A 15,434-nucleotide genomic window follows, 5' to 3' on the forward strand; every position below is an offset into this window, starting at 1 on the left:
AATGCCTTAAGCTGACATGACTGAGCTCTTCCTTACACTTGCAACACTATAAACAGGTGCAACACTGTAAAAGATTTCTTCAAAACTAAGAATGGCTTTGTTGGTGAGTGATATCAGAAATACAATTTGTATTTTGTGGGAGGAACAAATGTTGTGTTCTGCTTATGTCCTTACCAGTCCTGTTGGGTTCCAAAGCAGTGTGATACACTGGAAAAAAGTGCAGGTTCAGGACTCTGACTATGAACAGGAACCTGCCCCAAAAACCATTGCCTAGGGGAATGTACAACACAACATTGTACTTGTATCCTGCAGAAAAGCCTTTGAAGTTCGCACTTCTCATGTGCACTGCAGCTAGAACCATGGACACGTTGTTCTGGGGCTAGGTCAGGGAATAAGATCCACTTGTAGTGTTCACACAGCTTCCTCCACTTGGATATAGCTCTGGAGTTGTGTGTTCAGGGTCAGCCCGAATACAGAACAAAAATTCATATTACCCTGCTTTTGGAGTGTTAACATTTCCTTGTGTTTGTGTTAAAGAGGCTTATAGCCAGAATTTGGCAAACAGAACAAAATTTTCAATATTCTAATATCTTGTTACCTTATTGTAGCTGAGTAAAATGGCTTTTAGATGGTGTAATAACTACTCAGATGTCGATTTGTTATATTTTAATTTTTTTTTAAATTTTTTTTTTACTAATGTTGCTTTTCTAATGGGGGAAAGCAATATAATTCGAAGGCAGACACCTAAGACAATTCCTCTGTGATAACATACTATAGCTAATGGTTTTTCTTTATAAGTACAGCTGAAAGGCCAGCCTTCATCAAATTTACAAGATTTCTGAATTATATTTTATCTGTTCTTAAAGCAGAGGTTGTATTGGTTTAAAACTGATCATGATCAGTGATCATGTCCTAAATAGAGTTTGTATATTTTGCTTGTTTCTCTAGCCCAGTTCTGGAGTCATTTGATTATTTCTGAGCATAACTTAACAGGGAGTGAAATAAATGCTGAACATCTTTGCACCTCCCATTCTGCATAGTAATTCAGTATTCCTTACTTTCACTGTCTCCAGGCTTTCTGATGTTTCAGTTGCCACAAGCAAAGGTATCACTGAGCTCTTTTCTGAACTCTTTGGTCTGTAAATGAACAAAGGCTTTCTTCTGAGTGTTAAGGAGGTCTTAACTGTGGGGGTAGAGAGCTTCTTTAAATGCTGATTGGCTGAGAGAATAGGAGGGGCCAAAAAGTTCAGCATTATGACTGGCTTTTGTTTCTGTTAAGCTGAACCTATAAGAGAACCAGATCCGTCCAGGTTGTTTATGAAATCAAAGCTGCTTACAAATGTCTTTTGAACAAAGTCTTTTTTTATATTTTCTGTGTCCTAAAACTAGAAGAAAAGTATTGTGGTACTAATCAGCAAACATTATTTCAGTTTTTTTCTGCTAATTGTAATGAAAGCGAGCAGTTAAAACCTATCTGGAGGAAAAGGATGCTTCCATCTTGGATGTTGCAAGGAGATGTCGTGGTTCAAAGTCTTTCAACCCCAGTCATGAAAAGAGGTAGGTTTGTGATGCAATACAAAGTACTTTCCTTATTACAATATGCAGTTCACTACTTTGATCTCTTCTTACCATCAGTATGGTAAAGTACATGTATAAACTATTTAATTATTTTTCCCCCATGGAATCCTCTTTACATGTCCTCTTATGGCTTGATAGATAACGGAACACATTAGCTTCCATTGCCTCCTTTGTCTCACACATTATGGTCTCTGCTGTTTGCAGCATGCATCCAAAGAGGCTGAGCTAATAATAATAGGATGTTTTAGCACTTTTATTCTGACCTGTAAGTCTGAAACAGAGGGCCCATTTGCCTTCCTAAAAACTAGTTGACAATTTGCTGCTTTTACATGTTTGGTTTTGTTAATTTTTTTCTTCATAGATTACACCTTGATAATGGATTTACCTATATAACAATACTTGTCAGTTTTATAGTGCCTGTAATTCCAAAAAATTTGATAGCACTTTATACATGTTAACTAACTTGACCTCACAATGTTCCTGTGGGGTAGGTCAGAAGTATATAGCGGGGAATCACTTTATCCACCACAGGAATGCAGCCCCGTCTGGGTTGGAATGCAACGGCTGAATACGGCAACACTGCAACACAATCTAGAGTATTAAGTACAGAGAAATTCTGTACTTAAATCAGCCTGTTTCAATTAAGGTCATACATTCTACGACTCTAAATCCAAAAAGGCCCAACAGATCATCTAGTCTGACCTCTTGTATATCACAGGCTAACAACATACAAAACCCAACAACCAAACTTTGATCTAAGTGTTATAGCCACTAGGAGGCTATTATGTGCTACAGGCAAAGAACAGGAGGAACTGATGACTGAGGCCCCTGCAATACAAGAGAATTGATTAAAGTTAGATATACCTATATGATCTTGGAGAGTGACCCCCACCCCTTGCTCCACAGGAAGCTTGAAAAAAACCTAAGGTCTCTGCCAAACTGACCTATGGGAGAATTCCTTCCTGGCCTCACATATGGATATCAGTTAGACCTCGTGCATATTAGCAAGAACCAGCCAAGCACCTCAGAGAGAGAGAGAGAAAGCTTAGGTGGCACCTCAGAGCATTTGCCCTCCCCATCCAGTATCTCATCTCCTGCTGTGGCCATCTCTGATGCTTTTGAGAAGGAAGGCAAAAAAAAAAAAAAAGTACATGGGGAAGATGGGGAAAATCCCTTTCTGAGCCCTGCTGAAGCCCTGAAGACATAGACCTGAAGGGATCCCCAGGGCTGCTGAACTGTGCCCTACCTCATCGTAAGCAACCCTGCCATACCATTGCACTCATAAATTTGTCCAGCTCTCTGAAAGCTAATTAAGTTGTTTGCCCTCACAAGTCCTATTGGGAGACTGTTCCAGAACCTCACCCCTCTGGTGGTGAGAAACAGTCTTCTAATTTTTGGCTTGATTTCATTCATAGCCTGCTTTTATCTATTTGTTCTTGTGCCAACATTGTCCTTTAGCTTGAATAGCTCTTCACCCTCCCTGTTGTTCCCTCCTCCCGCCCCCGGTGTAGTTAGAGAGAGCAATCGTATGGCCCCTCAGCCTTCTTTTCACTAGGCTAAACAAATCGCGCTCTTCCAGTCTCACTTCATAAGATAGGCCCTCCGTTCCCCTGACCATCCTAGCAGCTCTTTTCTGCACCTGTCCCAGTTTGGATTAATTCATTCTTAAACATGGGTGACCAGAATTGTACACAGTATTTTAAATGAGGTCTTACCAGTGCCTTGTGCAGGGGCATCAATACTTCGGTATCTCTACTGGAAATACTTCACCTGATACTACATAGCATTGGATTTGCCTTCTTCTCAGCTGCATCTCATTGGTGGCTCATAGTCATCCTGTGATCAGCCAACATACTCTGGTCTTTCTCCTCCTCTGTTGCTTCCAGCTGATGAGCCCCCAGCTTATAACAGAAATTCTTATTAGACCTTAAGTGCATGACCTTACACTTAGAAATAGAATGAAATTATACAGTACAGTTACTCGAGTCTTCAAAGTCATCCAGATCTTTCTGAATAATGTTGTTGTTCTCCTCTGTATTGATGATGCCTCCCAACTTTGTATCATCAGTTCTACTTTTTGTGCCACAGTAATTAATTAAAATATTAAATAAGATTGGTCCCAAGACTGATCCTTGAGGGGGTCCACTAGCAACCTGCTCTTCCATCTGAGAGTTCTCCTTTCAGCGCAACATATTGTTTTCTCCCCCTAGCCAGTTTCTTTTGCCCTCCTTACAGTTCTTGCACCAGTCCCCATCTTCCCTCATTTAACAAATTTCGTATGTGCTATCAAAATCAAAGTATGTTAGATTTGCTGAATTTCCCTTTTCTAAAAAAATCAGTTGTCTTAAAGAAGGGAATCCGGTTGCTCTGATGTGATTTACCTTTGCCAAAACCCTCTGTTGCATTACATCACCTTCATTTGCCTCCATGAATTTAAGTATCCTTTCCTTTACAATATGTTCAAAGCCTTACATGCTACTGAGGCCAGATGAACCTCAGTAACATGGGTCTGAATTGTTCAGATCACTTTCTTTTCCTTCCTTAAATAGAGGTGAGATGTTAGCTATAAGTATGTGAGTAGGATTGTGGCCAGAGAACCGCAGTTAATATACTTTGACCTTTAAAGATCTCAGGACACTTTTTAAAATGACTACAAGTGGACAGGACTTTTTTTTTTTTTTTTTTTTTTTTTTTTTAACATTTTAACTCTAGGAGCAAAAGGACTCCAATACATACTGATTCAGTAAAAGGAAAAATGTCACCTATTGAGTTCACGATTAAGAGCTGTAACCTAGGGCCGATTGAGGACAGTAAGCATGCTTAAATGCTGTTCTTAACGAAGGCCTGTGCTAATAATATTCAGTCTCTATTCCAAATGAGCCACAGGAATAGGAGGTAGGGGAAGATAAGGTATTTGCATGTCAGTAAGATCCAAGGCTTTCAGAACATCAGTATTTGAATGGAACAGATTACATTTAAGCCTATTTTGAATATTCCTACCTAGCATGGTGTGCTATTGACTGTGGTGTAGAGTGTGAAATTCAGTCAAATGTAAAAATGCAACAAATATGTCCATAGTACCAAATATATGGTGTTCTTAATACCAATTTACAAGGCACAAAGTACAGTTAGTGTTTCATGCCAATTAAGGTTGCTAGTAGATTTTGTGTATTCTTCTTGACTGCTCCATCGACATTTTTATTGGTTTTGAATAAGTTTTGAATCTGACTGAAAGTTGTTTTCTTTGTAAAAATTTTTCCCCTCTTAACTTGTGTTTAAAAAGAGTACATTGGAAAAACGCTAGGTGTCGCTCAAACTCTAAACCCCCCAAGTTATGGCAGTTCAAAATAAAAGCTACAAAATAAAATAGTTAGTTAAGGCTGGTATTTCAGCCTTAGCACAGAAATAGCCTACTTTTATGCTTATAATATAGATGTTCAATGTTTGTTGCTTGGATTTGATAGTTTTATGGCTTAAAATGTATTTCTAGCTATAGCTTAAGGCCTCAATCCTGCTGAGACAAAGGTATACAAGTAGCTTTACTTATGTGAGTCCCCTCAAAAGAATTACCCATGTGTGTAAAGTCACATGTGTTAATGTATTTCCAGGATTGGGGCCTATCTGTGTACCACACAATAAATGTACACTAATTTGTATAAATAATGCAAATAACATCATAAACTTGTAAATGTCACTTCATTTTCCTGTGCACCCTGGTTTTGTGTGCTCATTCATAAAACATTTTTTATAAGGATTTTGGTTTTCAGTTTATAATTTTACTAACTTTCCGTGTTTTGTTTGGCTACTTCAGTGGCATTAACTTCCCAAAAGAAGTGTTTAATGGGTTTATTTGAATTAATGCATAACCATTACACCATCTACATGTTAAATGAAACTGTTTGCAATGTACTTTATTCTAGTGCTATGCTGTGTATCTATCAATCAAACGAAGAAAAAATAGCATTTGGGACAAAACTAGCTCATGGTTTCAAGGTAGTGATCCTTTTCACTGGATAGAACAACGTTCTTTATTAAAACCTTTCAGACTTTTTAAAATCATTCACTTACTGTAGGAACCCTATGTTTCCACACGGTTTAGCAGCACTAATGATTATGCCCACACTGAGTCTCATTTACCTTAATGATTTGTGCAGACAACAGTGCTTTTAAAGGATCTAGGCATTTATACTGTACTGTACATATGTAATAAATAACACCTACATTTTCAATAATTCCTTTTGTTTTTTCAATAGATGCTTTTTATCAAGATCCAGGTCTATTTTTGTACTGAAGAGGCTGCTATTATTAGCAAGTCTCCCAATAATCATAGCATATATCTCCTTCACATTACAATCAGCAAATTACACAAATCTCACTTGACACAGTTGGTAGATAAATATGGAGTGCTTTATGTTGAAAGTACAAATAACTACTATTTTTGTATGGTCTGGAAAAAATATTGGTAGAACATAATGTTCCACAAACAATGCTTGTCTGTCTTTTTGTGCACTAGTATCGAGTGGGTTTGTCAATTTGTGTTTTTGTACTTAGAAAGTTTTGGGAAGCAATTCCTGGGTCACTAATTGGAACTTCTAGATTCAGTCTTTGAAGTAAGGTGAGAGCAACAGGGTGAATCAATTTAAATCAGTAGTTTAAATCACCACATAGAAAGCCTAGATTTAAATTGATTTTAATCAACTTTTCCATTTGTACTTCAGTTATTTTCTGAAAAAAGGTGAATTTTTTCCTTGATATAACTATTAAAACATATTGAGTTACAATTAAGTAGAACCTTTACACCTAGATTTGGTACATCTATTTGCAACCTAAGAGGGTACATTATCCTATTCATTTATGCAGGCAATGCTATATCTTAATATTTTCAGATTCTTAATTGTACATATTTAATATGTTAGAAAATAGTGAATGATCTATTGCTTATTTACTAGATAACTTTTTGTTCATGGTTTGACATTAGGATGGTAAGTGGAATTTATTAAACACACAAAACAGCATATAAAATTTATTTTCATTAAACAAAACCACCTTAAATGTTTTGGTTGCATAAAACTTCTCTAATCAAAATGTTTCACATTTACAACTAAATTATTTATTAAAGGAAAAAAGACATTAGCTGTAGTCAGTGAATTAAACTGATCATTTCAAGTCATCCTGGAAAAATTTTCAAATATGCCTAAGTGAAAGTGACTGGAGCTTAAGTTCCTACTTGCCCAAGTCTTTTGAAAATGAGACAACTGTCCGCTATGTTACTTAGGTGGGCCTTCAAATCTTTAAAACTAATAGATCTTATCTCTTCCTTTCTTGTTTTTATTCATACACTGGAAGAGAGGGAGACAAGTTTTCCTGATTTTTAACTTCCAATTGATTTCTCAACTTTGAATGAATTAGTTCAAATGAAGAAAATATTCTTTCTGTGCCTGCAAAAGAGGCTATGGCTGTCAAAATCTAGTTTAGCACTTCAAGAATCTCTGGTTCCAGGTCCCTAGCTAGAGACTTCCACCAATTCATCAGTAGACATGTACTGCTTGAATAGTTCACCTCCAGCCCTGAAATTTACTGTGGTTGGCAAGACTGATGGGTGATTGTTAGATACCCATATTATAGCAGCATCTTCTTAGGCAGTTCGTCATCTACCTTGGTACTTTGCGTTGAGAATATTGGCAAGAAAATGAGGTGGAGTAAGTGTTTGATCCATCTAATTATTTACTACCTTTAATTTAATTTTGTTGCTAGGTATTTCTTTCTTCAATGTCTAGAAGTTTTTTCCCAAATTTCAACAACATCAGCAATACTGCAGCAATCTTTCTGCAATTTGTCCATGGTTTTGGAAATAGATTTCAGTGTATTCAGTATATCGTCTACATTTCTCTTTAGTTAGTTGTTGACTATTTTTATAATTCTCTAGTATAGAGAGACAAGGCGGGTGAAGTAATATCTTTTCTTGGGTCAACTTTTGTTGGTGAGGGAGACAAACTTCTGAGCTACACACTTTTCTCCTTAATATCCTGGGACCAACATGGTTACAATAGCTCTGCAATTTTCTGGTATAATAAGACGTGGTAGGTAGTCTATAAGAATGGTGCAAAAATGAGTTCGCTAACCAGTTCATCCGGATTGTTCAGACATGTCTGCAGCATCATATCAAAGTCATTGCCTTCTGAAGAGCATTTTTCATAATGTTGTTTCATTCTGAGACCCAGACCTTGCATACCATTGCTGCAGTGTTTGCATTTGGCACATGTTCCTTTTTTTTTTACCCGGAGGTACAGGAATTTCTTGAAGATATTCCCAAATAGAAAAGATTCTCAAGTAGTCATAAAAAGAGACTTGCAGCCAGTGCTGTTTTTTCTCCATTTCCTAGGTGTTGAGATCAACACTAAAGGCTGCACTGTGAAGAATGTTGTCCTTTCTTCCCACAGTGTCCTGGTTTGACACCAGTGCAGCTTCTTTCTGGTTGCATACTCTGCTCCTTCTCCTTTGTTACCTAACTCCTCTGTTTGTATCCCTGTCTGTGTACACATGCAAGGAGACACAGCAAGGCCATTCATTTGAAGAGCTTTGGAAGCAAGGGCTGGTAGTTAGTGGGAAGATCAGTATTTTTCTATGAGCTAGAGAGTAAATTTTCATGGTGGATGGAGTCATAAATATTCAGAATTTGAGAGCTCAGGCAAGCAGAGCTCAGATAGGGAGAAACTATAAAATAAGAGCATGAAACCTCGCAGGTGGGCTCAGTGGATGATCCTGATGAGACACATGATGATGTCTCCTGGTATCAGAAGCCAGGTCCCAATGCCTGTGATGACTTTGCCAGTCTCTTGCACCCAGTCATACAGCCCCTGGGTCTGCCACAGGTTCAAGCCCAAGCACATGAGTTACTGTGTCATATTTATAAAGCTTGACCTAAAAAATTAGATGTTTTCCCTTATTCATTCTTTATAAAGAAAAGCAGTCTTTAACTCAAAGTTTCTGATAGACGGTCATTCATATTGATAGAGGCTTCAGTATATTTGATTTTTATTTAAATGTTTTAGGAGATTATAATATGTTTGGGCCTAAACATATTTTGTATTAAATTCAGATTTCATTTTAAACAGGTTTAGTTTAATTTTAAAAAAAAACTTACTATAATTTAAATAAAACAAAAAAACTATTTAAATTTTGAGAGAACTTTTTTCAAAAGAATAATCAATTTTTATCGATCCTGGATGAGAGGTAGCAATACAAGTCCATCTGTATGATAGTTGAGACTAGAGGAGCTTTCTTCCTGGAGTTACTACTTGCTAACCTCATAAGAATCTGGGATTTGCTTGAAGGAGCAATATCGCCAGAGATATGAGTTCAGAAAATATTACTTTAGCCAATATATTCTTTCCAGTTTTTGAAATAGAAACTTCTTTGCAGAATGAAGATATTATAAATGTTGTTTTTGTGAAGACATTATCATTTTACAGTCAGTCATTGTAACTTACCATTTTTTTGGATGGTTACAAATGGAAATTACTGGAGAGATTGACATCTATGTTGGTGAATAACACTTAGGTGCTGATCATCTACATTTAAATTGTTTAGTCATCCACCCCATCCGATCAGGTAAAAGTCCCTAGAGTTGTCTTCTGGGGTAATGTTAAATACTACACTTTCCTGTAAGTGGATATTAATAAAACCATTCCATATTGGTCATGTTTTGTCCTATTTATGATTCAGACAATAGTATTAATATCATTTAGTGTCACTGAGGGGAAGCATATTAAAATGTGGTCTATTAGCTTAATTCCATATTATACAGGGTGCAGATTCAGTCCATTTATATTTGGCAAGGAGAAGGATGAGACTGTCATTGACTTCAGTGGAAGTCTACAAAAAAACTTAGGCAGCTGGTGTGCTAGGACCACTGCCTATCAGGCTGATCACTGTTTTTCCTTATGCTCCCCTGTCTGTATTGATCTATCTTCGGTCTTATATTTAGACTGTAAACTCTTTGGGACAGGGCTGTCTTTTTATTCTGTTTGTACAGTGGCTTGCACAATGGTGCCTTAGTCCATGACTTGGGTTCCTAGGGTGATACAGTAATACAAATAATAAATAACAATTGAATCTGACCTAAAATGCTAACAATTCAGGGAAAGAGTTAAGGTTGTTTGGATGCTGATTCCTGAGAATTTTCATCTTTAATCGTTTGTATGCATGAATTGAGTTGTGTCCTTTGAGTAGTATCCCTGTGGGTGCTCCACTTTAAGTGTGTTCGCACCCCTTCTCCTCAGATCAGATCACATGCGCTCTCCCCATCTCATACTCTGCCTTGATGCTATATAGCGCTGTGCAGGTGAATTGCTCTCCGTTCCTTCTCAATTGCCGTTGCCTCAGACAGAGCCTTAGCAGAGTCCTTGTCTGTGTCTTCTTTGTTTCCTATTCTCACAACCTTCAAGCTCCTTCTGGAGCTCAAACTCATTCCACAAGATCTCTGTCCACTTTCACAGTTTTCCTCAAGAACGTTCCGATCACATAAATATTCAGAGCAATGACTTGGGCATCTACTGATACATTTACTGAACATTATGCATTCACTTATGACTCAACATCCAATGCCACATTTGGCTCCATTGTATTATCTTCAATATTAGACTCCAAAGCCTCACCCTACAATAGGGGTACTGCTGTAGAATTGCCTAGAGTGGAGCACCATTAGGGACATTACTCAAAGAAGGAATTACTCACCTTGTGCAGTAACTGATTTTTTGAGCTGTGTTCCCCTATGCATGCTCCACTACCCAACCTCCTCACCTCTGCTTTGGAGCTCTTATCAATGAGCTCTGTGGTGAAGGAACTGAGGATGGTTCACCCACATAGTGCTATATAGCACTGAGGCAGAGCACAAGACAGGGAGAGCACATGTAAGGGCCGAACGAATACTGCTACCTAAAATCTCTGATCTGAGGCATAGGGAAGCAAATACACTTTGGCTTGGTCTACATTTACCTGGTGATTCGGTGGCAGTCGACGGGAGTTACGCAAGCTACGCAGACTAGCTTGCGTAACTCCCGTCGACTGCCATGCTTCTCTTCTGCGCGCCGTCTTCACTTCACTGTGCCGACGGGAACCACGTTCCCATTGACGCAGCGCTACGCCACTTGAGGGGGTGGATTAACAGCATCGACTTCTGGATCGATTGAGTGGGTCTTCACTGACCGCTCAATCGATCCAGATAAGTCGATCTGACGGCAGCGACTTTGCCGCCGTCAGTGTTGATGTACCCTTAAAGTGGGAAAATCCATAGGGAAACACATCTCAAAGAACCACAGTGCACAATTGCACATAAAGGTAACTAAACGTAACAAAGTTACTTTTATCCCAGGAAGTGTATGTAACATTTCTTCCTCTTCCATCTTCCAACATCATCCTGAGGGGGAGAACATGGAATGTACAGTTATTTCCACAGCAATACAAAGTCCCTGCCTTCATTCTTTACCTTCTTTATCACCTTTTTCTGTTTGCTATGTCTAGGTTTTCCTCTTTTTTTTTCCGAGAGAGAGCAATACCTGTTTGGGTTTTTTTTGTTTTTTTTTTTAAAAAAAGCCTAGTACTTTTTTGTGGCATAACAGTATGTTCCCAATAGTGTGTGTGATAGGACTATACTTTGTGTACTGTAAATCTGTGAATTTTGAAACCAGTCAATTATATCTAGCTACAAATCATGTTATAGCAAGTCTGCTTTTATGATTTGCATATGTTTTTCTAGAATTGTTAATTTTAGAAAATTTTAATTTAATAGTTTTACAAGACTGTAGGACATCAAATTGCTTTTAATCTGAACTGATCATGAACAAGATTAAGTGATACACTTTATCTAGGCAAAATATTTTAATATCAATATAAATGTTTTAATACAGTTTCCATTAAGACACATTAAGGATTAACAATTGTTTTTCCACAAATGTCGCTCTCATAACCACACCAAACACATATCCTAGAATAAAGTGTGGTGGTAAAGCAGATGTTTCTTGTGTTTATATAAGGTGGTATTTATTGGATTTCAGCGCAATAGACTTTAGAGGCTGTTTACAAATAAGGTAACATGCTTCTGTTGTGGGTGGGCATACAAAATTAGATTACAATTAAAAACTATGTAAAATTTTGTTTGTTTAAAGATATACTAGAGAAAAGTGATTAAAAGAAGACTCACCTCAGCATTGTACAAAAACAGTTTTTAAGGTCTGTGTCTTTTTTGTATAAATCTTAACATGGCAAGAACTTACTACATAGAAAAAAAAGGTTAAGCAACTCTGGGTAAAATTTTCACAAGTATCTGACTTTCTTAGGCACCCACGTGTCTGAGCCATTTAGACGCTCCTGAAAATTTTACCCAATATCTATCATTCTAAGTTTATAGAAAAATTCAGTGTTTTCCAGCTTGAATGTACAAAGACTGTCTAAAGCAAAATTGCAGTAGTAAATGTGTCAGATTGTCAAAATCAATATACATAAGTAGGGAAGCTATTCTCTTCAGCACCCATGTAGGGAAGCTGCAAAGTAACTCGGTGCTGCAGTGTGTGGGAGCTAATATTGAATTTAAATGAGGGGCCAAAATAGGGTTTATAATTACAAGGTTGTCACAACATTAACTATTCTGTACTATTCCTGCTATGATATATAGTTACATGCAAAGCCATTCAACTAAACAAATCATGACCTGTCCTGTTTTCAAAATACTACACGTTGCCTTAGCATACGTTGCATTCTTCAAACTCCTGTTATCTAAACTGCTTTATGTGCATGTTGTGTGGTTAACCTTTGACTTCCACATCATCAGACTAAGACCATGTCTACACAACAGTTTTGTTGACAAATAGTAGCTACTGCAATGCTTCTCTCACTGATTTAACTCTTCTGCTACACCGACGTAATAAAACCACCTGAACGAGGGGCATAGAGCTTTTGAGACTAAGTTAGAGTGACGCAATGTTAGTATAGACACTGTATTGCTTATGTGGCCCTAAGTGGTCTCCAAAAGGGGTCCCACAATGCCCATCCTGGCCACTCTGGTCACCATTTTGAACTCTGCTGTCCTGCAGCCAGGTACGCAGTGATGCACCCTTCCTCCTTTAAAGTCCCAGGAATTTTTGAAATTCCTCTTCCTGTTTGCTTGGTGTGAACAGCTCTGATAGCATCTTCCCAGCTGACCATGTAAGGTCCCCGTAGCAAATGTACTCCCACTTGGAGTACACCAGAGTTTTTGGATCTGCTGGGCCTGTGAGGAGAGGAGGCTGTGCAGTCACAGCTCCGTTCTAGTCCTAGGCACTTTGATACCTAGGGGCAGATTGCTCATGGTATGGAAGAGAAGGGGCATGAAAGGGATACGCAGCAGTGCCGTGCAAAAATCAAGGGGCTGAGGCAGGTGTACTAGAAGGAAAGAGAAGCCAATTGTCGGTCTGGCTTGTCGCCAAAGACATGCCATTTTTACAAGGAGCTGCATGCCATCCTCTGTAGTGACCACACCTCCACTGCCAAGAGCTCCGTGGATACTTCAGGAGTGCAGGAGGCAGCAGCCAGCGGAGTGAACCCCGAGGATGAAGTGGTGGACAAGGAAGAGGAGTTAGAGGAGGATAGGGGACAGGCAAAAGGGTCATCCGGTGGTGTGGCAAGCCAGGACCTCTTTTTAACTTCGGAGGAGTCTAGACAGCCCTCTAATACCCCTGGTATTTGGGTGCTCAAAAGCAGCCACCAGCCTATCCACCTCAGTGCTCCACCCCTGTGGAAACTTTTCCCCCTTAGCTTCACAAATATTATGCAGAGCACAGCAGGCTGCCATGACCATGGGAATGTTTTCCTCAATGAGGTCTAAACTGCCAAAAAGGCAGCACCAGCGCAACCCTTTAATCTGCCAAAGGCACATTCAGCGGTCATTCTGCACCTGCTCAGCCTGTTGTTGAAGTGCTTCTTGGTGCAGTCAATGTTTCTGGTGTAAGGCCTTGGGAGTAAGGGATAGGCTTGGTCTCCCAGAATCACAATTGGAATTTCTACATCCCCTATGGGAATCTTCTGGTCTGGAAAGCAAGTCCTTGCTTGCAGCTCTATACAGGCCGGTGTTCCTGAAGATGTGTACATCATACTCCTATCGAGACCATCCTACATTGATGTTGGTGAAATGACCCCAGTGGTCCACCAGTGCTTACAATACCATAGTTAATACCAGGTTAGTAATAAAGATGTTAAACAACACCAAACCCAGAAGAGATCCTTGTGGAACCCCACTTGAGGCCTCTCTCCAATCTGACATTATTCCATTATAGTTACTTTGTTTGTGGTTGTTTGACCAATTATGTATCCACTTAATGGTAGTACTGCTGAGCCCGTATTTCTCCAGATTACTTACAAGAATGTCATGTGGGACTGTGTCAAAAGTCTTGCTGAAGTCCAGGTATATTATGTCCACTATCCTCCAAACCAGTTACCCTGTCAAAGAAGGAAGTCAAGCTGGTTTGACATGATTTGTTCTTGGTAAATCCATGTTGGCTGCTGGTGATTACCCTTTCCTCCTCCAGGTATTCTCAAATTGAATGTTTTATGCATTGCTCTAGTAGCTTCCTAGGTATTGCAGTCAGGCTGACCAGTCTATAGTTCCCTAGCTCCTCCTCCTTTCCCCCCTTTTTAAAGATGGGCACTGCGTTAGTCCTTCTCCAGTCTTCTGGGACCTCTCCTGAGGTCTGAAAGGTTGCATTCAAGGTTGGATCCTGTAAATGTCCTCTTTTTTTCTTTTTCTTTAAGGTGGTGGAGTAACAAGAGGGAGAGGAAAAAGCAGTCTGGAGCCATCAAAGTCACGAGCAAATGTGCAGGGGAGAAAACGATTAGCTTCTGAAGAGAGTTTAGGGGATTGCAAAGAGGTGGAAGAAGATCAGGGAAAAAAGAGCAAGACTACTGAAGAGGAAGACACTGCCCCTCTATCATGGGTAATGTTTTTTTGTATGTTGTGGAGCTCCATTATTTCAAGTATTATTGAGGTGCAGTTAGCAATGCTAGAGTGTTAAAATTGGTTCATCACTTGTATAACTATCATCAGCTTTTTATCGCATGATAAAATGTTTATTCCATATAAAACTTACCTTACCAATGTTGTATAAACTAGAAACAGGAATGTTTAAGGTAAAACAAGGAACCTAGGATATAAAATACAGTATTGTTAAGTTTCTTCTATCAATACCCTGCCACCTGTAGTGCTAATTGTGCTATCTGTGTCAATGTTTGGGTTCAGAAACTTAAATATACATAGAACAGTCTGAAGGCTTTTAAAAACTAGTGGTGATAATTTTGTAGTATCTTATGTCTTACTCGCATTTACTAATGGCTGTTTTTCCACATACAGTATTTCAGAAGTTAACAGATTTTGGCTTGATGGTGTAGTCTCGGGGCTTGTCTACACTTACCTCCGAGATTCAGCAGCAGTCGACCTGAGTTATGCAAGCTACGCAAAAAACTTGCGTAACTCCCGTCAACTTCTTTGCTTCTGTTCTGCACGCTGTCTTCACTGCACTGCGCCGACTGGAACCGTATTCCCGTTGACGCAGCACTACGACACTTGAGAAAGTGGTCTTAATACGTTGATTTCTGAATCGACTGAGCGGGTCTTCACTGACCGCTCCGTCGATCCAGAGAAGTTGATCTGATGGCGGCGACTTTGCCACCATCAATGTAGCCATAGCCTCAGAAAAGATGGGAAAAATGTCTGTCTTTATTTTCTGTAAATTTTTCCTCTTATTGATAGTTATGAATTTTTTCTGATATTTTAGATTCTGTGAAGTTGCTTAGGTTTTCTTTTGTCTTGTTTTTTTGTTTGTTTTTTG

General features: G+C 38.9%; 1 protein-coding gene across 2 annotated transcripts in view; it reads left to right on the forward strand.

Annotated features, from left to right (window-relative positions):
- Positions 1-15,434, forward strand: part of APLF (aprataxin and PNKP like factor) — an 81,813-nt gene that overhangs the window by 27,577 nt on the left and 38,802 nt on the right. For both annotated transcript variants that reach the window (XM_067565278.1, XM_067565277.1), the window contains exons 5-6: positions 1,431-1,557; positions 14,362-14,543. In XM_067565278.1, coding sequence (XP_067421379.1) covers positions 1,431-1,557; positions 14,362-14,543 — 309 coding nt within the window. The remainder of the gene's footprint in view (positions 1-1,430; positions 1,558-14,361; positions 14,544-15,434) is intronic.

The sequence above is a fragment of the Emydura macquarii genome, unplaced genomic scaffold (genome assembly GCF_026122565.2).
Source record: "Emydura macquarii macquarii isolate MOO-44397 ecotype Brisbane River unplaced genomic scaffold, CSIRO-AGI_Emac_v2 contig_2676, whole genome shotgun sequence".
NCBI classification, from domain to species: domain Eukaryota; kingdom Metazoa; phylum Chordata; order Testudines; family Chelidae; genus Emydura; species Emydura macquarii.